Here is a 25,104-nt window from a genome sequence, read left to right as displayed (position 1 = left end):
GCTCTGACCGACGGTCGTAGCCTTTTTCGACTGCATCGGTATTAGGCCCTAAAATGTAAATTAGGAATAGATGAAAATCTTACAAAGAGCTGGGTGCTGTATTTGTCACTTCATATTGACTATACCTGGCTGCAGTACTGCTCTAAAAGAGGAAGCAACATGCAATATCAATAAAGTAATAGTTGGCTTTGTCTGGTTAAGTAAGGGTTAATTTCAAATTGGAAGCAATATAAGAAAAAATACTCTTGTTTCTCATTAGTTATGCACCATGATTTCTCTGGAGGAAAACTATGGAGTAAAGAGGTCACATTTACAGCCATATTGGTGTCTCTCGACTACTAAGAGGTTATCATTAAAACATTTAAATCCATCACAGACATCGACTTCAGCCACGCCACAGAGCTTCAATGGACGGACCACAGCTGCGTCCACTTCACCTTCAAGAAAACGACGACCCACCAACACCAGCAACAGGCCGCCCGCAGAAGCTGGAACAAGATCACAGCAGACCAGCTCGCCACCTCCCTGAGCCAACACCCTCCTGCCAGCTCAGCGAACCCCAGCCAGGCCGCCGACAACCTCACGAAGTGGATCAGCAACTGCGCGGACGAACTCGCCCCACTGAGGACCCCGCCTAGCAGACCCGGCAGCAAGAAAGCCCCATGGTTCACCGACGAACTCAAGAGCTCCAAGAAGAACTGCCGAGCCCTCGAGAAAGTCTGGAGAAGGGAACCGACACCGGACAACAGGACCTCCTTCAAACTTGCCACCCGGAAACACCACCAGCTGATCCGCGCCGCCAAGAAAACAGCATTCAAGGACCGGTTGGACAACAACGCACACAACTGCAAGGAACTCTTCAACATCGTGAAAGAGCTTTCCAACCCCAGCGCAGGAAACAACGACATCACCCCATCGCAAGACCTCTGCAACTCCCTCGCTTCATACTTCCACAACAAGATCGCGGACATACACAACAGCTTCAACAACCAACCAACGCACACCATGACCGAGCAACCACCCCCCACCACCACCCTCCACGCCTGGACCCCGATCAGCACCGAAGACATCATCCGCACGATGAACTCCATCCACTCCGGATCACCGACCGACCCCTGCCCTCACCACGTCTTCAACAAGGCCGACGCTGTCATCGCACCCCACCTGCGAGACATCATCAACTCATCCTTCGACACCACCATCTTCCCTGAGAGCTGGAAACACGCCGAACTCAGCGCTCTACTCAAGAAACCAACAGCGGACCCCACCGACCTCAAGAATTACCGCCCCATCTCGCTCCTCCCGTTTCCAGCCAAAGTCATCGAGAAGACCGTCAACAAGCAGATGGCCGCTTTCCTCGAGACGAACGGATCCCTCGACCCCTCACAGTCCGGCTTCCGAGCCAACCACAGCACCGAGACCGCCCTCATCGCCGCCACCGATGACATCCGAGGCCTGATGGACAATGGAGAAACAGCGGCCCTCATCCTCCTAGACCTCTCCGCGGCATTCGACACGGTCTGCCACCGCACCCTAGTACGGCGCCTCAGCAACATCGGAATCCAGGACAAGGCGCTGGAATGGATCATCTCCTTCCTCGACGAAAGAACACAGAGAGTCCGCCTACCACCGTACAAGTCAGAGGCCTCCGAAGTCATCTGCGGCGTCCCCCAAGGATCATCTCTGAGCCCCACCCTCTTCAACGTCTACATGAGCCCCCTCGCGGCCATCGTACGCAAACACAACCTCAGCATAATCTCCTACGCCGACGACACCCAGCTGATCCTCTCCCTGACCAACGACCCCGCCGCCGCCAGAGCCAACCTGCACGAAGGGATGAAAGAGGTAGCCGAGTGGATGACGACCAGCCGCCTGAAACTGAACTCGGACAAGACGGAGGTCCTCATCCTGGGCTCCTCTCCCTCCGCCTGGGACGACTCCTGGTGGCCTCCCGCCCTGGGCACCGCACCCAAACCGACAGACCATGCACGCAACCTGGGCTTCATCCTGGACTCCTCCCTCTCCATGACCAGGCAAGTCAACAACGTCTCCTCGGCGTGCTTCAACATCCTACGCATGCTACGGAAGATCTTCTGGTGGATCCCCACCGAGACCAGGAAGACCGTCACCCAGGCCCTCGTCACCAGCCGACTGGACTACGGCAACGCCCTCTACGCCGGTACCACCGCCAAGCTCCAGAAGAGACTCCAGCGGATCCAGAACGCCTCAGCCCGACTCATCCTCGACATCCCACGAACCAGCCACATCTCCGGACATCTGAGAGACCTTCACTGGCTCCCCGTCAACAAAAGAATCACCTTCCGCCTCCTCACCTACGCACACAAAGCCCTACACGACCAAGGCCCGAGCTACCTCAACAGCCGAGTCAACTTCTACGCTCCCAAACGCCACCTCCGATCAGCCAACCACGCCCTCGCCGCCGTCCCCCACATCCGAAGAGCGACTACAGGAGGAAGGTCCTTCTCCTACCTGGCCGCCAAGACCTGGAACTCCCTCCCGACCGACCTGCGCCTGACCCAAGACCACCTCTCCTTCAGGAAGAAGCTGAAGACCTGGCTGTTCGAGCAGTAGCGGCACCCCCCCCCCCCTCCCCAGCGCCTTGAGACCCTACGGGTATGTAGCGCGTTTTATAAGTGTCACTGATTGATTGATTGAGTCTGAGTGTGATAGTAGTTGCAGGTACATTGTACCATGAATATATATTTTCTGCCTCAGGAAGAGGATCTCGTCTTTCAATAAGAAGGTACTTCTTATATAAAAAGATAACACAGATGCAGATAGACAAAACCCCATCTCCCCCAACAACAAGAAATAGAACTACAGGAGGATATTACTGTCTTTACCAATCACACTTCTATGTCCCCGCCTCCTTTATTTAACCCCTAGAGTCATTTGAAAACAAAGTCCAGAACAGCATAAATTTGAATTTATAATTGTGCTTTTGATTGAATACTTTAATGCCTTCAATCAACACGATTAATTACAAAATTACATTTCTGTCTGTGTTTTCTAAATGTGTTTTATTGACGTTACCGCAATTCAAAGGCTTTCCGTTGCCAAGTGGTTGTCATGACATGGTCAACAGGCTATGCTAAAGCAGTTTTTAGTGTTTTTTTGGTAATAAGTGATATTGTCCTTGGCCCTGCAAGGGCTTTTCCCATTGCATATCTTTATTAGGCTGGCTCATACAGCTGCTGCGTCAAAATTAATACTCATGTATGCTAGAAAGGCCGATTCCTGCATACCTTATCCATGCTGGCCTGGTTTAACCTCATGATGGATGCGTGGGCCAGACGGTCAAACACGGTCCTCAGGGCTTTCTTGGAATAGAGTTCCTGGGGCTTAAACAGTTCTTCCATGAATTTCTTGTTAAACATTGTTGTGATGATGTCATTCATTACTGCAAAACACAAAAAGACGACCACTGAAAGGAACTATACAGCAATTCTAGTAAGAAAAAAGGTGACTGCTGGAAAATGTGAAAAATAAAACTGATGAATGAAATCGGATTTAAAAAAAAAAAAAAAAAGAATATGGGGAAATGCATGGGAAACATGATGTCTTTTTGACTGCATTAATAGTCACAATGGAATAACCAATCAGCCGTTTGCATTGCATTCGGCAATAGTTTAAAAAGCACACGTAATTTTAACACATGCAGAATGAACGATATCTTTCACCAAACAAGGAGACAATTTTACCAGTTCATCTATTTAAGTTTAATTGGTTGCAGGATCAAATATTTGCTAGTCAATCCATTTTAGAGTTCCTAGGATAGCAGACGTTCCCAAATATCTATTAGGCTCATCAACACTCCGACGTTTATGCCACTTGACTACAACAGTATCTATAAAACCACATTATTGAGGCTACTATCATAAAAAACCAGGAGTCACAAGGTAAAAATATCTTAACATTGGGATTTTTATTGCAGTTCAGGCATACAGGTGTAGCATTGAGTGTGCAACAGAATTTAGTGTTCACTCATTTTTATCTGTCTCTCTTTGCCGGCCTGACTATGTCGGGTCAAGGTGACTGCAAGTCTTCCTTGACCTGGCTTGACTTTTCGTTCTCTGGTGTCCTGTCTCCTGTATTCAGAAGATAAAAGTAACAAGACAACTTCCTGTAGTCCACCATCATTGTTCTTTTCCTAGGTAATGGCTGATAACTGTTGTGCCCCTGTGCTTGTGGAGAGAAGCCCAGGTCAGACCATTATATCTTCTCCGAATCTCTTTTTCCCACTACTGAGCTCACATGCCACCTTAACAGAGCATGCATCTCCTGCATGCACTAGCTTCGTTGCTCCGTAACCTGGTTGATGAGACAATGCCATAAGAGGACTTCATAAACTTTGGCCCCACCTCTTTATCCGTTCATTTCCCAAGTTAGAGTAAGGTTTATCTTGTAGGCTGGACTGCTAATAAATCGTCATGGTCAAGCTCTCTGCTACTGAATGTCATGCAAAGTAATGTTACCTAGATCGTATGTGCCACCCTTAACACACAACGTCCCCTCTGCCCTCCCTTTCTAGCAAATATGGGTCTATAAAACCCCTTTCTCCCATTCAACACTGCTTTGCCAATCCACTCCTGCCATGTACCTCTCTCTTAAAATGGCTGCCTGTGCAACACAACTGCTGATATTAGCAGACAGGTCTTAGCCCTAAGGAAACCATTTTGTGCTACCGTTCCTCTAACACAGTCTCTCGATAACCCATGTGTCACTAGCTGGCATATGTTTCCAACGCAAAAGCTGCCCCAGGACACAGTTTCAATAACTGCAAAGCACTACTGATTGTTAAACATTTTCATCCGTGGTTGAGTAGATCCTTATTTTGTGGGTGACTTGATATTGATCAAAGAAAGCTAGGCTGAACCGGTTCCAAAGTTGTAAAATAACATCCTTAGACACCATGATAGGCAAACCAATCGACCTTTTGAAATTCTGCCTGATTATGGCAGGGCACGTTTTTAATGGATAAAGATAAAAATGGTTTGGTCTGCAGCTTTATTTTCCCTATGTTTTTGAACTGTTTTCTAATTAAGGGAGTTTAGGACAGCAGTACATGAAGCAAAACACCAGCACCTGTTTATGCTCTAAGAATTGATACTTGCAAAATGAGATTAACAATTACCCAAAACGTTAGCAGAGATGTTGGACACTAGGCACAAAACACAAATTGAACTGTAAAAGATAATTCACTTTTCTAAAATCTATTTGAAATCTATTAGTCCTGCACAGTTTAGAACAATTACTATTGGGTAATGACTATTATTGTAAAATTACAATGGAAGGTTTGAATGCTTCCATGTAGCAACACTCCTTATAATTCAAACAGCTTGCCACCATGATTTTAATTCAGTACGGTTGTGATGCACAGTTCGTTCTCAGGTCTGATAACTTTAAGACGGGACAAGTAGGTTTCTCCTAAAAGAGTATGTTTCATCCCCAGTTTGCATCAGATTCATTACATGAACCGCTACTGTTTAATTTAATTATGCTCACAGACACACGGTTAACTAGTACTGAAAAGTCATTTGTTCACTTTCTTAGGTAAGGAGGGGCACCAGCTGGCTTGCCATTTTCCGGTTTATTTTTTACGTCTGGCTTTGACAGAGCAGCTGTCTGCAAAACAGTGTCACCAGTTAGATACCCTAGACATAAAGTAGGCTGTGGCTCCACCCAGAAGAGAATTCACTCTCATCTCATACTATAGGTAATTTGATGAATTGCCTGCATCCTATGGAGTACATGCACTGATTTTCATGGATGACTATTTTACAGCTCAAAAATATTCTTAGTTCCCACTCATTTAAGTCCTTATCTGACAATTGCATTGTATACAGGGAGCATCCCCTTTTGTTTTGTTTTCTACAATGCAGCAGACTTTAAAAAAATTATTTTAGTCAGCACTCAAAATGCAAGCCAGATACGTTGCCTTAGCCATTTAAAGGAAATGCTCTGCAAAAGAAACCTTGCCAATATCTATGATTCACCAGATTCCGCACCCACAATCACCAGGTGTACTCTTAAAGAGAAACTGAAATCTTTGCTCTGGGAAGAGGAGATTATGAAAACCAAAAAATAACCTGGGGAGTTGCACGGATAATTTTTTGATCACAAATTTTACCTCTTGTTCACACCCTTTTTAGATAGGATAACATTTGCTTTAGCCAAACAGATGTACCTACGCTTTACATACAGTGCACTGCCAATGAAGTGCTGACTACCAGTTCCAAGTGGCGCGATAAGGGAGTATATTAGGAGTTCAGAGTAGGTTCCACGAAGAAGTAATACCTCAAATATCGGTGGCAGCACAAGTACGGCGTCTAGACGCTGTACTCGTGCTGCCACCGATATTTGGAATATGAGAACTACTCGAATTGTGTGACCGGACTTTGCCCTGACGAGGGACTCAATAACTTTTAAACTTGACGTGTTACTTCTTCGTGGAACCTACTCTGAACTCCTAATATACTCCCTTATCGCGCCACTTGGAACTGGTAGTCAGTGGTGTCGCCACCTTCGTAATTACATGCGCTGCCCTGATGAAGTCTAAATGCATATACTGCTAATTAGACGAAACACGTGTTGGCTAGTAATCAAAAGGATTCTGTTGTGAACATTAAAGAAGAAGACTGACACTTATCTTGGAATATGATGTTTTACTTTTGATTGATGAATTGTACAATATAACTGTTCAACTTTGCTCGGGATATATTGTGTTTACCTTTTGTTGATGTGGTTTTCTACATTATATGGTGATGGTTAGATAGACGTCATCTTTATCCCTGGGAGCAGCCCTAATAACTTTTACCGATTACTGTTTACAATAGAGCGCAAGCACATAACCTTCTATCTACCGGTTCTTTTCTTTGTCTACGTATTTATGTGTTCTTTAAGGATCCCTGAATCCGAAATAAACTCTTGATGAGGATGATGTTGGCTTTGCTATTGCTTAGTTTTTTCAAGTATTTAAATGGCACACTTGAGGCGGCTTAGGATTCGTTGCATGGCGCTCTTGGGAACTGTATTACTTGGCAGGGGCCATTCTCACTTTCTAAGGGACTGCTATCTAACATCGGGACTAGCACCTGGGCAGGTTCTGCAATTTTTGAGCACTGAAGAATAACACCTTTGTGGCAATAGATCCCATACATTATTTGAGCTTTTTGCGGATTTTTAGTACCGCTTCAGAACCTAATTCATCATGCAATGATGCCACATAGTCTAGCCATGTCGGGCTGTCACTTTTAATGACCTTTGGTCATATCAAATGCATACCTCAGTTGTCATCCAAAAGACAGTCAAATTGGCTAAACGCCAAAAGGCTTGAGGTAAAAATAATGTTATTTTAAACTATTTAATGGCCATTTTCTTTTAATCACAGGCAAAGTTTCCTCAAAACAGGAGCACATCTCATCGTTAACAAATAAAGAGAGAGTTACAAAATGTGTTTTTCCATCAGTATGTTTTTATGTTACCAGATATTTTTTACGGGATACTATTATAGCACTGTACATAAATTACACATGCTTAATTAAATACACTAGATATGATTATCATTTCAATGTAGTCCTCTAAAGGGGGAGCAGGTGCCATTAGGACAAGCAAGGGTAAAAAGAAATGACTCAGCTAACAAAAATCAATATGTAATCTGCTTCTAAAGATCCACAAATCGATCAGTTAGTGCAGTTATGTAAATATTCGTTAATGCACAGACTAATGTTTGCAGAAAAGAAAAAAGGTTACTCTTGACGACAAGTGATACTTAAACAAGATTACGTTTATTTCCAAGGGTGGATTTGTTCATTTTAGCAAGATTGTGTTTCTTAGCAGTATTGCTTTCTGATACCTCATTCACACGTCAGCTGTTGGGAACACAGTAGTAATAAGTATACCAGTGGCATACTGTGTGCACAACAGAAATGGGCAGCCTTCACTCTTGGTGTCTATCTGCCTTGACTATTGACAATCCATCTAAACTCATCATTGGTCAGTCTTGGACTCTTCCACTCAAGCATTTGCCTTCTTATATTTATTACCGTTGGTTCTTGTGCGACTGACATCTAAACCAGATAGGTTCTCCTTCAAGGTAGTGACTGCCTATTGCTATCCAGGGAAGAGAACTACAGTCCACTCCTTAGCTCAATCTTTCTCTTTCCTTTCAAGCTCAGTCACTGCTTTTATAGACATTACCTGCTCCTTTCTTCAATGATGTTCGATTTAGCAACAACCAAGCTGACGGGGAATCTGCTGTAATGGAATTTAGCTAATTTCATCCTTGTCTTCCCGATATTAAATTAGGGAAAGTCACACGGTATCTATCACTGACATCTCGTTTTAATTTTGCCTCCTACCTCCCTGCCTTTAGATTTTTATACGAACAGACGTGCTTGGTTTCTGTATTAGTACTTCAGTGTGATTAGTGCCCCCTACTACATCGTTCACTGCTATTTGCTATTGAAACTTACGGTCTCATCTTGATCGAGAATTAAATGTCTATAGTGAAGTATGAGACACATTTGATACAAATGCCCAGACTTATTGCAAGGGTAAGAAAAGGGTCCCTGTAGAGATTATATCTTACAACAGTCAGCTTGTGTTCAGTTATATTTTCTTTCAATAAAGAGCAAATCATATCTAAAACCAAAACCATGAATGAAATCTCAAACACTTAAAAAGCTGGGACTTCAGCTTTCACCTTTATAAAGGCCAGGTGTGTACATTTTTTGATCACAGCTGAATACAAATTGGGACACGTCCCCTAACATCCTTATTCTGGCCATGTGTGTATTAACTAGGGCGAAGCAGAAACCTCAAAAAACTCTTTTCAAATGGTGGAGCAGAGAAGTGGTCTATGAACAATGGTATGTAATGGTAAGTGGCTTTCATTAGTGCTTGGTCATCCTAAAGGTGTCTTAGAAGTAGGGAAAAGAAGAAGATCCACTACTCTCCAAGATGTTTGAAAACAGATAGTTTTCAGACGCTTCATACAGCACGCCATTTTTTGAATTTTCCTTAAGGTTAGAGACTGAGATTACCAGAGGGTAGAAGCAAGAACAGAACAAAATAAAATGTTAACGCTTAAGAACGCCAAACCTGGGAAAGCGTTATCTGCTAAGTGGAGGTCATGCAGCCTCCAGACTAATAGTATCCTAACTTCTTAATAATCTGAAGCTGCCTCATGAAGATCCTACCCAAACTGAGGAACACAGAAAGGTCACTGTGGAGATGACACAATAAAGGTGCCTTAGAAAGTGCCTAGATGATCTAAAGAGTAGATCTTTCGAAAGAGTCTTAGTCTTCTTATTACTCAGTCTTTTTGATTTATTATTTTATCAATAGCCAAACCTGACAAAAGGCTTGGAGAGCAGAATCAAAGAACATAATTTTGCTGGGTGTTAAGTTAGAGCCAGCTCCCTTCTAACCTGAATGTGATCTCACCCCGACAGGTGGAATATATTCAAAGTATAGCATGTAGGCACCACTTTCTCTGTCTTGGTTAACCACACAATTTGCCCCCCCAACTCTCCCTTCCGCTTGGTGTATTACCCAAAAGGTAAATTTTGTGATCATGAAGCAAGTTCTGTAGCATTTGGGAATAATGTGAGGCAAATAAAAATTATTATGCTCCACATACATTTATTTAATGGACCATTATAATGCCTTATTCTATCTACATCGTCATAAAACAACTGCTTGTCGAGTTTAGTTACTTTATTCTATGTTGGTATGGATCATAATGAATGATTAAAAAAAACCTTTAAAAAAAAAAAGAAAGCACATGTAGAGATGTAAAGTGTTTATTGTTGATACCTTACTATTGAATTATGTTATCCAGTTCAACTACATTTCTTTCTGAAGTAACATGAAAATGGCACTACATACCTCCTGAATTTCAGCTAGTTCGATATGGCAATGGTTCATAAAATGTACAACCATGGTAAATCAGCTGCCCTCGTTCTGGTCTTTGCAGTGGGGAGATAGATAGATAGATAGATAGATAGATAGATAGATAGATAGATAGATAGATAGATAGATAGATAGATAGATAGATAGATAGATAGATAGATAGATAGATAGATAGATAGATAGATAGATAGATAGATAAATATCTCCAACTCAAAGTGAACCACCACAGGCAGTACGATCCAAAAGATGTCATTCTACAGTAACATGGTAATCACAAATGTGACCAAACTGTGGAACAGACATCAGCAGTTTCTCCAAAATTCAAATCTATGCCCAAAAAGCAAAACAGATGGCGTAACTAGGAACTTTAAACTTCACAAACCAACCTCTTGTGAAACTCCACATCTGCCGCCACCCCCCACCCCCTCATCATATTCATGCCATTGCCTCTAGTCTATTCTGTAAGCATTGTGCCCACCTTAAAGGCCCAACCCCAAACATTGATGTTCACATACTTCTACCAGCATGACCAAAATAATAACTTTCGAGAATGTCGAGCTATGGAGCAATACAAAATAAAGAAAATCATCACTTTACCTTTGGAAATCACCTTATGACTTGCAGTTAGCTGTGATTGTGCCCTTATCAAGTGCAAGCCAACACTTCCCATCACAGTCTAAGATGCTCTCTCTTGATAACCTGTTCCTCGCCTTCAATGCAGGGTGACATGCTCAGCACCAGTGTTAGGGCTCCCTGGGAGAATGTTTTTCAATAACTGTAAACCAGCTTGCCAATAAACCCAGGCATGACATCGGCATTAACCGCTAAACCTCAGAGATGTTAACAATCACCTTATATGCCTTCCTTTCACATTATTATCTCCGGAAAGTTGTATTGTGAGAACAGTATTCTATTGCCTTATTACGCCAATGACTAGAAGAAAGACTTCAAAGAATGAAGCAAGAACCCTGCAGGTGTGCAGATGGTTCATTCCATTTCTAAAAAAAATGACTGCCAGTAAATGGTGTAGGTGTGCTTAGTACCTATGTGATTCACAATGCTGGCTGAAAAAGCCCATCACACAGTAACCGTGTATCAAGTAAAGACGGTGAGAAAGAAGTTCCTTGATATGTAGGCACACATATCTTTTTGTGATCTATAAACTTGGCATTAAAAACCTTCGCATCCTGCTTCCAGCACTAACAATTACTACTGCTACCACACTGTGGGCTACAGGTTTTTAAGCATCATTGCAAGTGGGTGTGTGTGTTTCTTGGACTATAGCATGCATCTGAAGGGTTACAGTACCTCGTTTCCTGTCCCCATCTGTCCATTCATCTACACGAAGCATATAAAACAAACAAAGTGGGTTCAAGAAAAACATTCAGAACAATCTCTCCATTTTTCTTGTCACCTCCCCTTTCCCACCGTCCTGCCCCGCTCCACCTTCTCAAACTAACCCTCCCACAGTTAATGAACCCCCACTGACAAGCGTGAGGGCACACAGCCTTCAAAGAGACCTGGCTCCCTAAGATAGGGTAGATTTCCATGTATTGACAACTCCCTTTCCCAAGGCCACAACTATGTCCGGGAAACATGGCTCACAGAAGGCTAGCACTCAAGTCTCGTTCAGGGTATACTAGTAGACAGCAGTCTGAACATTTAAGATGGACTCTATTTTTATGGCTATCATTTTTTTAAAGAATGCTTACATTTACCACCAATTGCTTGTACATGTGTAGGAACGCCCACTCAAAACTGAAGCATGTGAAACCATGAATCTCAACTTTTTGGAAATGTGCGTGGAGTGTTGAAAATTTCACGTTTGTGTGCGGTTTAAAGATGACCGATTTAATTTACTCCTTTTCTTAGTACCAATTTAAAAATCATATTATATATCTAAATTTTTGGTTGCTATGACAAAAAACGTAATATGGCATGTGCTGATGATGGAAAATGAGCTATTCTTCTGTTTCTGGTCTCAATACAACCAACTGATCAAGCCTGGGTATTACTACCAGTTACTACAAAAGATGTCCTGATCTAAACTCATCATTCATTATTCTAAACTCAGCTTTCTCTGCGCTAATTAAACTCTAAAATACAGCTCTCTGACTTTTCAATATCAGACTCCATTTATATAAATACTCATTCAAGATTTCACATTACAATTGTGTTACTGGAGGGCGGACAAACATCAGCTTTTAAAGTGCACAGGTAATTACTAATAATAAAAATACGCTTCGTGCTTTATTTCTGAGCTAGAGCCAAAATCGGTATGTCTTGGTCACAGATAAGCCTTGAGAATAGATTCTCATTCTAAAAGAAGAAAGATCCAGGTCTGAACCTCTGAGACTAACATCTTGCCTGGTAGCCAGTGCTGCTTACTGCTGTGTTTCCTTTCCTTGTCTTTACACTATGTTATCCTGCTTCCTAGTTTTTCAGAATGATGCTTCTTAATATTTCCAAAGATCCAGAGTCCTTTCTCCTTACTTATGCGAGCACCTTTATGTTACTCATTTCTGATATCTAGTTTGTTTGTTTTCCATATGTGGTGTTTATTTTCCCTTTAGGAAGCGTCAACATTTCTGGATCTAATTCCTGGCAACTTTTTTCCATGTGGAAACCTATTGTGTTCATCATGTAATATTACACACGTGGTCTACTCTAGATAGTTTTACCCATGGGGGAAGTTGGAAGGTGAGAGTTTTGCTCTTGTATCGCTAAAGAACCCATTACATTAAGACCTGCAGAATCATGCCTGACCACTGGACACTCCTTCTCGTTTGATAACTATAGCCCCACTTAAGCCACTGCTCTACTCACACCGATTAATAACTTTATCCTGCAATTCATAGTCCTCTCCCCCCCACTGTATACTTTTCCATAAACATTCTGCTTGTATGCACATATTTTCTCTTGCCATTTCCTTTTTGTACCAGAAGTGTATCACCTCAACCTTAAAGTCCAACATAACTAAGTAGTTTGGGAACAATTAATGACCTAACATAACCGATCACCTTGGTCAAGTATGTATCACAGATCCGCTTCCTAAGAAAAGAATGCAGATGCCAAGGTATGAACCCCTGTGCTAGAGATAAATCAGACACTCCAGCGACTGCACTTCAGACCTCTCCGTGCGTATGTATATTTCTAGGATCATTTTTTCAATCAGAGTTAGGGAAATACCGTTGTTGTAGTTATCGACCAAGTTCAAACAAGCCCAAAGCAGGTTAGATAGGGAAGGAAGGACCGGGCTACAGAATGCAGCTATAAAACGCAAAGAGACGGGACACTTTAAGGAACACATTCTCTAAGTAGACAAACGGAAGAAGCTAGCAAAGGTTTGGCCCAAAATATATTTGTGGGACATTTCAGAACGGTAAGTTGAAAAATATGTACATATGTGTTGCTTTTACTGTTAAAAGGTCTCGACCTTGCTACATAAGAGGTCAAAGCAAAATTAGAGATAAGATAAGATAATAACTACTTTAACCATTTCTTTACTAAAGACTCCCAAAATATTGAATACAGCAACCTGTATGAATACTCTACTTCGCTTTAACTCTGAAATAAACTATTTGAGTCCTTATTCCAAGTTTGACAGTATCCTGTAGATCAAGAGACCTCGTACGCGCCCTGCAAAAAACAGCTTTATATTCAGTTACAGCTAAACTTTCCAAACAAATTCTAGTTGAGAATAATGAGATGAATGCTGGGCCCAGTCTGTGACCAAAAAGGCTCATATTCTGTTGGCTAACAATTCAGACCAATATTTGTATATGTGTAGCAGAATGAAGGTATGCCGGCTAGGTTATAAACACTCAGTTTAAGGTTTCGGCCAATGCCACAACTGGTTTTACGACCAGGGCAACCCTTTGGAGTCATTGGTCTAAGCCCTCATACCAACATCTAATTGCTGAAAAGTTCTTTGTCCATAGCTATAGCTCTGAAATGACAACTGTACTTCGGACACAGCTGTTTGGGCACAGCAACAATTTCCTGAAAGGTTCCCCATGCGCACATACATTCTTTAAATAGAGATAAGCACACAGCACATACATTTTCTTCTCTCTAGACATCAGTCTCCACTATTTGAAGTTTGAGTAAGCTCTGCATCATTGGATGTCATTTTATATAGCTGCAGGCAAAACTGTGATTCACTTAGAGATCATGATACCACTCAAAAAACATAAAATGACGTTGACATGAAACTTCTCTTTCACCCATTACTCAACCCAACCCAGTATATTGGTTTGTGACCCTCACTTTCTTTTTTTCATTGACGTACTCGGCCTCCGACCTCCCTTTCGCAGCCACTTTTTTGACTCATGACGTCCTGATGTACCTACTCTCTAACTCACTTTTTTCTACTCAAAGTTAATTTATGTAAGTTAAGGAATACTGTCTTAAACACAATACGTCCACATTTCAGAAAACAGTAACCATACATTTTTAATAGTGTCATCAGTGTAGTACTCAATAAAATAGGGCAGGTTAAATGTTGATTGCCAGATGTGGTGAAAACCCATTGCTTGCCAAATTAATAAAGTGTAGCCACAACTCCCTGAAAAGTAAAACTTATTTAAATGTCATAAACAATTTATGTATGAAGAATTAGAACTCGAGGCACTGTCCTGATATATATATTTTTTTCTTTCTCCCTCTCTCTCATTTTGTAAGCAAATTCTCGCTGTAAACAGTAACTGAACAACTTACATCATACCAGAGGACAGCCTGCCACATCATTCGAAAGACCAGCAGGGAAAGTTGTTGCAATCAGGGGCAAATCTTATAAAAAAAGAGAACACAGCCAAATCGAAACTTGATAAGCGCCAGAGTCAGAACTTTAGTACAACAGTGTTAACTTGAAGGCTCTGCTTCAGTTTTAATTGTAATTTATGTTTTACCCTGAATTTGGTTTGGATACATTCTCGCTGTGCACAACAAAGTCCTAATAGACAAGATTCAGAAACAGACCAGCACCAGACAGGAGCATCATGCTCTATGATGGATGTACTACTTATGGAATGTGTTTAGTCACTGGGGGATATAAGTCTTGCATCGCCTTTCTTGCACTGTTGTTTTCAAATAGCAACAGGTGGAGGTGTTGCAAAAAAGTGCCGGGTGCTGTAAGGCGCTAGTTCTTGGGAACAGGATCACCTTAAAAGAGCTTTTGTTCGTGGAATAATTTGTGCTTGTGCAGTGTTGGACGGTGCATTGAGCAAATTCACCTGTCCTGGCCATGTCCATCGGGATGTTCTACATCTTCAACTGGCACCCTGGCACTCTTAAGGAACTTAGGCAAAATGTGCTGTAGCATGAGGTGGCACTTTAACGGGACCTGTCTTCGGTGATCATATGTCCCCTGGCGTGATAATTTTAAATAGTGTCAGGCCAGTCATAGGCTTAGATGATGTCGTCCTTATGGGTTGTGAGCCTAATGTGGTGAAGGCTGCTATATGTCTGTTTGTGGGAGTTGGATTGGTGGAGTGAGCATGAGTTTTTACTGAAGTCTTACCCAGGCGTTGTGTGCCACTCAGTTTTAGATGGGGAAAACACTTTTCAGGCGTTTCTCTTGCGGCCTCCTATGTGCCTGCAACGGTCGCTGTGACTGTAAGGGAAAAGATGCTGTGATAGGAAATTAATTTACTTTGTCGGCGAATAGGGCTATCTCTCCCACGCCCGCATAGCTCCGTCTGCTTGTCATGAAGTGAAGGATGGGGTTCTGCTGCTGGGGTGTATCATGTTGGTTGGAGAAGAGTTGTTCTGGGGTGTATATGGTTATCGGCATTCAGAGTCTAGCAGTGGTCGGAAGAGTGTCGACTTAATGCAGCGCACAGAAGAATGGGTGGTGCTGTCATGGGAAGCACCAAATGTCACCTTGTGAAACTTCAGTCCATTGGAAAAGGGGTATTAGGGTAGCTTCAGATTTTAAAGCTTTTCCTAATGGATGAAAGAGTTCAGCCCTGCGTTTGTGATGGGGAGTAGGCACCGTGAATGGGGCGTGTCAAGATGTTCACATTTGAAAGTCGTGTTCTTTTGATACTCGCTGCTTTTAAGTGAGGTGGGGTTTGTGATGTTTATGGTACCCTCTGGTAAGGAGATCACTGTGCACAGGGGGCATGATGTGCTATAGGGTGCAGTGGAGGGGTCGGCCATGTTTATTGGACTGATCATCTTGACAGCCGGACCCCTGGGGTTTCAGGTTGCGGGATTAATTTGAAGTGCAAGGAACCCACCTTCATGGGGTATTGGGGCGTGCGTGGGAACCAGAAAATGTTACGTCATTTTTCTATTATCCCCGGAATTATCTGTGACCTATCCCTTGTAGGTAAGAAAGGACACGTTTGCATTTGGTAGTGAAGGAGGGTGGGGGTGTACTATGGAGACGGTTCACCTTTCCGAGCTTTGTCCCCAGGGATGCTCTGCGCCCGCAACCGCTGGTCCAGTATGTACAGCATCTCCCCGCCCAGGTTAATGAAGAGAAGCGGCAGTGTTCGTAAGGACATGGTGGTTTCGGTGGCTCTATGGCGTAGACAGACAAGCACAGAGCGTTGACTTAGAGATGGAGGTTCTTGCAGAAGGCAGGGCTTAGTACGGGGTCTTCCGAGGGCCTCTTGCTCTCAGACGCCACATCACAGTTGCCAGGCCAACGCAGACAGCGAAGACCAATAAGCGCCCCTATCCTCCTTCAAACCCATGACGTGCTACAGCATGTAAACGTAAAAATGTCGCGAGTGAAATTTTTTGCAGCCAAATAGAGCGGCCATATTGGATGTGGGTTTAAGATCGAAAATGATTACAGCTCTCTAAAAGAGAATTAAATTAACCACTCACAAGTGCTATGCATGGGACAACTTGACATTTTTAATGTGCCTTGTGTCACACTGCATCATACCATCTCCAGTAGGTTATATATTTACATTTTTTAGAGGCAGTAAAAATAACGATTTATGATTCACTCCATGAACAAATGCATCAAATAAAGTACGTAATCCTGTTTTTTTACGTTGCATACTTGTGGTTTGTTTTTACAACTGCAAAATGATAAGTACCATAATGTAAAGGGGAAAACATGCATCTTACATCGGAAGTGGAGTGCTCTTATTATAAATCCTCCTTTTCTTTTTTATTGTTAATTTTACACATTTCTGGAAACTCCGTCTCTCAAATAATGATACTCAATTTGTAAACCTCTAAATAGCGTGAAGTTGATTTGACCTTTAAGCAATTCGCACCCATGATTGATCTTTAAATAACAGGAGATATCAGCAGTGAGCATTTAATCCAGTGAGCCAATTTCTATTGCTCTATTCGCACTTTAGTTAAGTTAGTGATTGATTTATTTAAATTGAACCTTATTCTTATTTGAGGGTGCTTTTTAATGTAAGCTTCTTTGAACCTGTCAAGTTTCCCTAATTAAAGCAGGAGTAAGTAATATAGTCCAATATTTGTCTTTATTATGAGAATTCTAATACTGGTTATTATATTACATTAGGATTGCATGCACCAGAACACAAATAAAAAACTGAGCTCGATGACCAAGTCAAGCATGGACCTAAAAACACACAGAGGTCTTTTTGGTGGAAAAGAAGCACTTCCCCACCCCACTACCATTTGTCAGCGCAAATGGCTATGACACGCATACCCAGAGAACCAGGGCACTCTTTCACCCAATTGCACAATGACAGGCCCGAGCTGCAGCAAAAATGGGAGAGTGAATCCTTAAAATCCTGTCTACCAGTTTCTACGCTGTGCAGTGTGTGTGTGGTTCGTGATGCCAGTGTGGCCCCTCTATCTTTTCTTTACTTGTAAACAGAAGTGCTGCAGTCTGCATATTGTCTTAAACAGTAAGGGCTATATGTATGAAGCATTTTTACGTTAGCAATTGGCCTGATTCTGCTAATTTGCCCGTTTGCCACTGTAAAATGCTTTTTGTGATATACAAAGCTCAATTTGCGATTTGGTAACTTGGTACCAAATCGTGATTTGTTTTTTAATTCGGTATTTGAAGGTGGCGTGTTGAATTGGAATTGGAATGGTATGTACACATTTTTTGCAACCGAAATGCGGTAGCAAAACATTCACAATTTAAAGCAAATTGAAAGTTGGTGGTAACCTATTCGCAAATTGGAAGGGGTCCCAAAGGGAACGCTACCCCTTTGAAAATGTTTGAAAAAAAAAATTTTAAGAGCAGGTAGGGGTCTAAGGAACCACTGCCTACTTTAAAAAAATGTAACTTTAAAGTTTCTTTTTTTTGTAACCACATCCTTTAAGAAAACGGGCTGCGTAAAAAAAAAAGATTGCTTTATTTAAAATCAATCACAGATGGAGTGGCCTCAGATAATGGCCTGCTGACCCCAGCAGGCTGCCATCCTTGTGATGGCAGCGAAATGTAGTGGGTCACAAATTGCGACCTAGCTCCTTTTTATTCATGAGGTATGTCTATTTACGACCGACTACGAATCGCTAATGAAACTCAAAAGAGTTTCATACAATAGGAATAGAGATTTCATATTTGCGGTTCGCAAATAAATCAGAATCAGGAAATCACTAGCCCTAATTTTCGTACATCTAGCCCTAAATTACTAGAGCAGCCAGGTGGTGCCACTGTCACATCTAGGTCCTATGGACAGGGGAATGCTGAATCTCAGGACAGATTAGAGCTGTTTATCCTAGGGGAGCTCTCACAGCAGCAGAGACCTGGACACTGCTCCGGCTATCTGCGTACGGTGACCCCAGGCATGGGGTTCTCAATTGTTAAAATGATGGGGCCTATCGCAATAGTTCTCCTCTCAAGTCTCAGTCTCCCAGGCATCAATACAATCAGACCCCAAGACTCTACTGCTAAATTACAAAAACACAGGGTTCTGCAGATCCCCACACCAGTCCCAAGAGAAGACAAGCATGCACTACGCAGGGTGACAACCATCTGAACTCGCCCTGACCCTGGGCGTGGTAGATCCGATAGCAACACTGTAGGTAAATTCTCTTGCTGCACTGACTTCGTGCTTAGCACTGGCAAACAGTTTATATGAGGTCCATGTAAGAATGTTCGAGATGGCATTTACTTATGGAGTAGATTAGAGGATTTAAAGGTGGTGATGTCTTGTAAACAGCCCATTCACGTAAGCTTAACCTCTGATGACTGACATTTTGCAGGCCCAATAACACAAGGTATGCTTCCATAGGTTTGTTACAACAAATATTCGAAAGACGTTTCAGTCTGTAAAAATGTGTGAAGTTGCAGAATCCAGTAGAATTTTCATTCTGTTTCAAATCTCTTTTGTGTAGCTAAGATTGGCACTACTAGGTTTCAATGTAAAATTTCCTAGTTTTTCAGCCTGAAAGTTTTAATTCTATTAAGGACACAAGGGCGAGGATTAGGCCTTCTCTTTCCATTGTTTTATTACAGGAGCCAGTTAAAAGTAACACAGTAAAAAACAACAATGTCCATGTATAACACATCACAAACTACAAATCACATGATCCTAAAACATCCAATTCATAAAGACATGGTCTATAACAGTTCTTGATGCTGTCATTTCCTCCTATTTCCTTGCTCCTGAGTAAAGATATCATTGTACGCTGTCAAGTCTTGGTTTTTGCCTCACTTCCCAACCTACAAAATAAAATAAAAATACTTAATTCTCACATAAACAACAGGGCGTGAACAGTCCATTGATTTCAAGGATGGCTAAAATAGATCAGTGTAAATAGAAATACATGAATGTTTCATCACATTTGAAATACATAGTAGAAACATAACATTAACTGGGTTGGAAATTACTTGCCTTTGTGTTTTTAATAGTATTACTTTTTTTCGAAACTAAAACTTCTTTGTAAGTCTTTGTCTTTATTGGCATTTATTTGGAGAGTAGTTGTGTTAACCGGTCTATGAAGAATTCTGTTGCTCATAACTGACAATAGAGACATTGTTAATGAGGACACCATATCATATAAAGTTGGATGTAGTTCTACATTGCGAACTTCAGGACAAATATAATAGGGAGGAGTTTTTATAGATTTAGCTAGAGCTCATGTAATTGGCTTTATCCCCCAAGGTGATCTTCTTCTCTATTGGAATTTGATTGGCTAACAGTTGTGTTGATTCACTTCTTAAGTAATTTTACTACAGTGCATCAATGCTGAAGCATCCTTGTACTTCAATAGAGGTGTGTCCGAAAACAAAATATATATATCGCCATCTCAATGCAGAGAGACTTACCATAGGCGGTCCTCATGAAAGCAGGCTACTGCCTTTAATAAGAATAGGGCCAGATGTATAAGCATTCTATTTTGCCAGTCCCAAATTGCGACTCACAAAATGGAATGTACAACAGTGTCTGAGACACTGTTTGCGATTCTCAAATGGGTCACAGAGGACCGGCCTCATTATTATTCATGAGGCAAGCCGCAATTTGCAACCCTTTGGGTAAGGCCTACAAACACAGGGATGGTGTCCTGCTGGGGACAGCAGATCCCCATGTTTCTGTTTGCCTTTTCAAAAAAAGCAACTTCTTTTTTTTCAATGCAACCTGTTTTTCTTAAAGGAATCCAGGGGACCGCTATCTGCTCTTAAAAAATATTTTTTTAACCATTCACAAAAGGGAACAGGTCCCTTGGGGACCCCTTACAGTTTGCGAGTGGCTTACCACCTACAGAAGTAGGTGGTAAACTACAAGTGTATTGTGACCGCAAATGCGGTTGCAAAACAATTGCACATGCCAGTGATGCCCTTGGCACGCCCCTTCCTAATAGCGACTCGTAAACCCTATTTTGCGAGCCACCGACTTGCAAAATAGGGTTTGTAGATACCGCAACGCTTTTTAGCAATCTCAAACGAGCCAATTTTCCATTTGGGACTGCTAAAGACAGTCGAACATCTGGCCCATAGCGTGGACTGAGTTTTTAGATCACAAACCATCTGTGTGGATAGCACACAAAACCCAGTGGATTGCGAGGTTAATCACCACATTTATGATGGCTGTACCATCAACATGATGCACTGGCTATCTAAGGTGATGAGAGTACCCTCACAGTCCATGTTTGCGGGATGGGTTATTAGAATCTCCAACAACCTGTAGGCCATCTCCCCATGGTCCTTTTGTCCTGTATCTATTAGAAATGGAAACATTTTTACAAATGAGCTTTTTGGGAAAATGTTGAACAATCACCCCTTATTCCGGTTTTGACAAAAATAATTTTTTGAGTATTTATATGTTTATAAGACTGATTTGATAAAGAGTTTCGACTGGAGCAGAATTCCTGGCACTTAAAGCACGATAATGTACTGGCATTTGCAGACAAGTCTTTGAACTTTCACTTTCATTTTCACAATTTCAAATTCTACGGGATTGATGTTGACTGCTTTCAGTTTGCTCTTTTGTCATAAACTGCACAACACATGCTCAGCAAAGTACAAAGAACTGCAGGAAACGGCTTCAGCTGCGGAGGTGGGACTGAAAATAAATAAAAAATGTTTTGTAAACAAATATTTATCACTGGATCTTACAATCACAGGTTATGAGTTTTGCATACCCCTTGCATTATCTCACAATGGGTCTTGTGTTCAAAAGCAGAACTCTTATGCATAAACCTCATAAGGGTGAAAGAACCCAGATCCATCATATGATCATCAGGTTCCCCCAAATGTCAGCAGTGAGCTTTTAACTCAGAAATCCGCTTTACCATCTTGTGTCGAGAGGCGATATTCAGGGTGTTGTTCCCAAGTTACATATGTACTACACAGAATGAAAGAGTTTGAGTCTCGGTAATGCGAAAATGAAAAATTATAAAATGATATTCACAGTATTCTGTACCTCTCCCAGACTGCCAGTGTAATGGAAGCCCCTGTATCAGAAATGCACACATTCCCTTCTAGCCCCTGTGTTTCCCAGCTGGAAACCACTTTATAAATGGATTCTGTAACAGAACCGTTATCAATAGTGTCACATGACCGGTGACCCCTGTGCTGGATGGGTGTGGAGTGGGTGTGTTTAGAGCCCTAAGGAGGGTCTGCTTTGTCATGTATCAAGCAGGACTCTCCAAATTCCAAAAGAAAGTAGAGTAAGTCCATCCTGTGGAAACAGAACAAACCAACTGGAGACCACATAGTCTATCAGCCTCTAGAGTCAATCAGCAAAACAGCAGTGGATGCATGGGCTGTAGAGGCCTGGCTGCAACAGGACAACTCCGCTCACATTCATAATTTAACCTGGTGTGGGACAGGACATGAACATTGATGCAAAGAAGCCCAAGACCTTCTGGAAGCATACTGGCTGGAGACATGTCCATAGTGTAGAGTTTGTTCACTCTGCTGATGCTTAGGATTATTTGTGGTCGTGTCAAAAGTTAAAAACGGGTACATCAGGAGCATTGTTGTCGTGAAGCTTGCTTTGGTGGTGTTGCTTGACTCACTGAAGACAGTCTTGTTGTGACTGGGAAGACTTTCCATGATCTTCACAGATAAGGAAGCAACACACATGGTCACCAAACTATACAAATACTGTATGATGCTCAAAAAGGTCCGGGACAGTGGGCCCCGCAGCAATGGAAGTAGGACCTGGGGCATCCCTTGACAGACAAGGAATGGACTTTTTGTCTTGGCCAAGTCCAAAAAATATCCTTGAACCATAGGCATAATCTCCTCCACTTTAAATTAATCCATAGAATTTATATCACTCCCCGACAACTAGCCCAATATGATCCCTCCAAGTCATCTAATTGCCCTAAATGCAGCATGCAAGACACTGACTTTGCTCACATGACATGGTCCTGTCATCAAATGCAGCCATATTGGACACAAATTTTCCAAACTATAGCAGAAATAGTAGATGCACCCCTTCTCCAAGACTGGGACTACTAGGACTGGTGACCCGAATGAAGCTTTGTTACGGGAGGTTTGTAGCTAGTGTCCTAATGCTTGCTAAGCGAGAGATAAGCGTGCCCTGGGGGAACAAAGCTAAGCCCACTAAAACGGCTTGGACGCACAGTATGACCCATTACAATTTGCAACCTGAGATATACGCCAAACTCCAATCCCCTACTTCAAGAACTCGAAATATATGGTGCGTCTACCGTACGCACCTACAACAAAACCTCTGTTGCCTCACAGACCCGGGCTTAGAACTCGCTGGGTAGCCCGGGGGAAGGGGGGGGGAAGGGTGAGAGGACCGGAGTAGATCATGACCCTGATTAAACGTGAGGCGCAACTCCTTCCCGCAATCACTAACCACGGAATCACAGCAACTACCCTAAAGACTGTACTTTACTGTGCCATGTAACATGCCAGACAGAATTAAAAATACAAGACCCCCTTCTATTCCCCTTTTTGAATGTTTTTATATTGGATTATTGTTTTATTTCCCACGCTTTCAGGCAAGATTGATGTATATTGTTTCTCGTCAAATTGGTTCTTTGATTGAGTTTTATATTGCAATGACTTATTCTTTATTTAAATTTTTAAAAAAAGATTGTCCATGATCTGCTGAGGTCTGTGCTCTGAGTCCCTGATACATCCTGGCATCCTTTAGGAGGAAGGGTGTCAGGAGTTAGATCTGAGGAGTCCAAAGGGTATAGTTGGGACGGCGGGTGATTAAGGAGAAATGTTAAAGGAAAATAGAGGGTTGGGTGAGAGGGGAGTTCAGAGGAAGGATTGATCAATTTTGGTGATTTTTTTCCGAGAAGAAGTCCGCAATTTCTTCGCATTTCTCAATTGAGGCCTTCAACTTTGGGGGGGGGTAGGGAATGTTTGGTTTTTGATGATGCTGAACAGGTCTCTGGGTCTATTTTTGGTCCGATCAAGTTGGGCACGGAAGAAAGAAGCCTTTTCGTTAAGGATGTGTTTCTTGTAGTTGGACCTAGCAGATCTGAGGAGGGCTAGATTGGAGGGGGAAGGGTATTGCCTCCATGTTCTTTCAATCAATCTAAGAGAGCATCTTTCATTGTTGGGAGGTTTCCCAGTTAGCTGGTCACACTTCCTTCTCTTCTTTCTTCTTGGTGCTGCAGCATTCACTTTCTTTCGAGTTTTGCTGGCAATACTTCTCATTGGACAAGTCTCTTCTCCTTCTGTGTGCAGTGGTGTGCACATTCTTCAGAACCCACCAACAGGGCCTCTCGTGGTTAACTGTCTCTGTAGTCTAGCCACTGTCCTCAGGTGTTGGGCTCCGGCTTGGGGATAATCAGGGCAGTCTCTGATCCCATTCTCCTTTTCTTCTTCTCTTGTGCTGTGTGACATCCGGTCATGCATCGCATGTTACCTCTATTGGGACATTCTTGGAGCTTCTGCTTCGTGGACAGTGGCGAGAATTACTTCTGTCTTACCTTCTTTGAATGGTGTATAGCTGTTGAGCCTTGAGGTTGTGTAGTCATCAGTCATGGTTATTGCGGGGTTAGCACAGTGATCCTTGAGGGTGCAGGTCAATGGGGCCCTAGTGTCTGGACCAGAGTTTCTAGTGCAGTGTGCTTCCGTTCTTATTTCAGTCTGGCCTCACTTTTTCTGGGCCGTAGCCTGACTAGGGTCATGTCTGCCAGGCCTTCTTAGATGATCTAGGTGTCATTTCTAGGGATAGCTGCAGAGGGGAAGCGTGCAACTCAGAATCTTTGTGGGGTGGCAGCCTGTGAAACCTCCTATCCTACATCTGGGGCGAAGCAGAGTCTAAGCACACTTCTCTTTTGCGCCTATAGATGGCCCTGACTCTCTCCTCACCTCGTAGGGGGGCTAATTGGATATTAGTTCAGTGTCAGGATGCCAGATGTTGGAACGCCTTGATGGAATGGCATCCAGACTGTGCCATGAATCAGTGTCTGTGCGCCTTCTGGCGCGCAGACATTGTGCGCCAGAGGGCATAGCGGCTACTTTTCTAACCACGCCCTAGCTAGGTCATGCATATCTCTTCTCTCTTATTCTCCTGGGGTCTCAGCTGGACACCTGTGAGGCCGGGAAGATAGTGGCACTGCAGCTCCTCAGATAGGTAGTGCCCTAGTGCTGCCCACTCCTCTATGTTTGTGGGCTGAGGGGAATGTAGCTCAATCCTTGCTTTTGTAGCCTCCTGACGCCTGGTTGGTGGCAGCTGGGCAGTTGGACATTAGTGCTTTCCTTTGTTGCTCCCCCAGGGAGTCTGTGTCCACAGTGTTTATTTCATTTCTCTTTGTGTCCAATAT

General features: G+C 42.7%; 1 protein-coding gene and 1 long non-coding RNA gene across 3 annotated transcripts in view; both read right to left on the bottom strand.

The window, feature by feature from the left end:
* OSCP1 (organic solute carrier partner 1) overlaps window positions 1–16,573 on the bottom strand; it is a 137,647-nt gene extending 121,074 nt beyond the window's left edge. Inside the window, exons 1-3 of one of the 2 annotated variants that reach the window (XM_086956463.1) lie at window positions 16,337–16,573; window positions 11,245–11,274; window positions 3,267–3,421 (exon numbers count right to left, since the gene is read on the bottom strand). In XM_086956463.1, the coding sequence (XP_086812589.1) occupies window positions 3,267–3,421; window positions 11,245–11,274; window positions 16,337–16,448 (297 nt within the window). In that variant the 5' untranslated portion in view covers window positions 16,449–16,573. The remainder of the gene's footprint in view (window positions 1–3,266; window positions 3,422–11,244; window positions 11,275–16,336) is intronic. The other variant, XM_086956464.1, reaches the window with a different exon arrangement.
* Window positions 16,574–19,322: 2,749 nt separating this feature from the next.
* Window positions 19,323–25,104, bottom strand: part of LOC147731438 (uncharacterized) — a 30,997-nt gene continuing 25,215 nt past the window's right edge. The window contains exon 5 of the long non-coding RNA XR_015308443.1: window positions 19,323–19,561. This is a non-coding gene — a long non-coding RNA (uncharacterized LOC147731438). The remainder of the gene's footprint in view (window positions 19,562–25,104) is intronic.

Source organism: Lissotriton vulgaris, chromosome 2_1 (genome assembly GCF_964263255.1).
Source record: "Lissotriton vulgaris chromosome 2_1, aLisVul1.2, whole genome shotgun sequence".
In the NCBI taxonomy this organism is placed as follows: Eukaryota; Metazoa; Chordata; class Amphibia; order Caudata; family Salamandridae; genus Lissotriton; species Lissotriton vulgaris.
The sequence above is the reverse complement of the archived record's forward strand: the minus strand, read 5'-3'. Positions and strand labels throughout refer to the sequence as shown.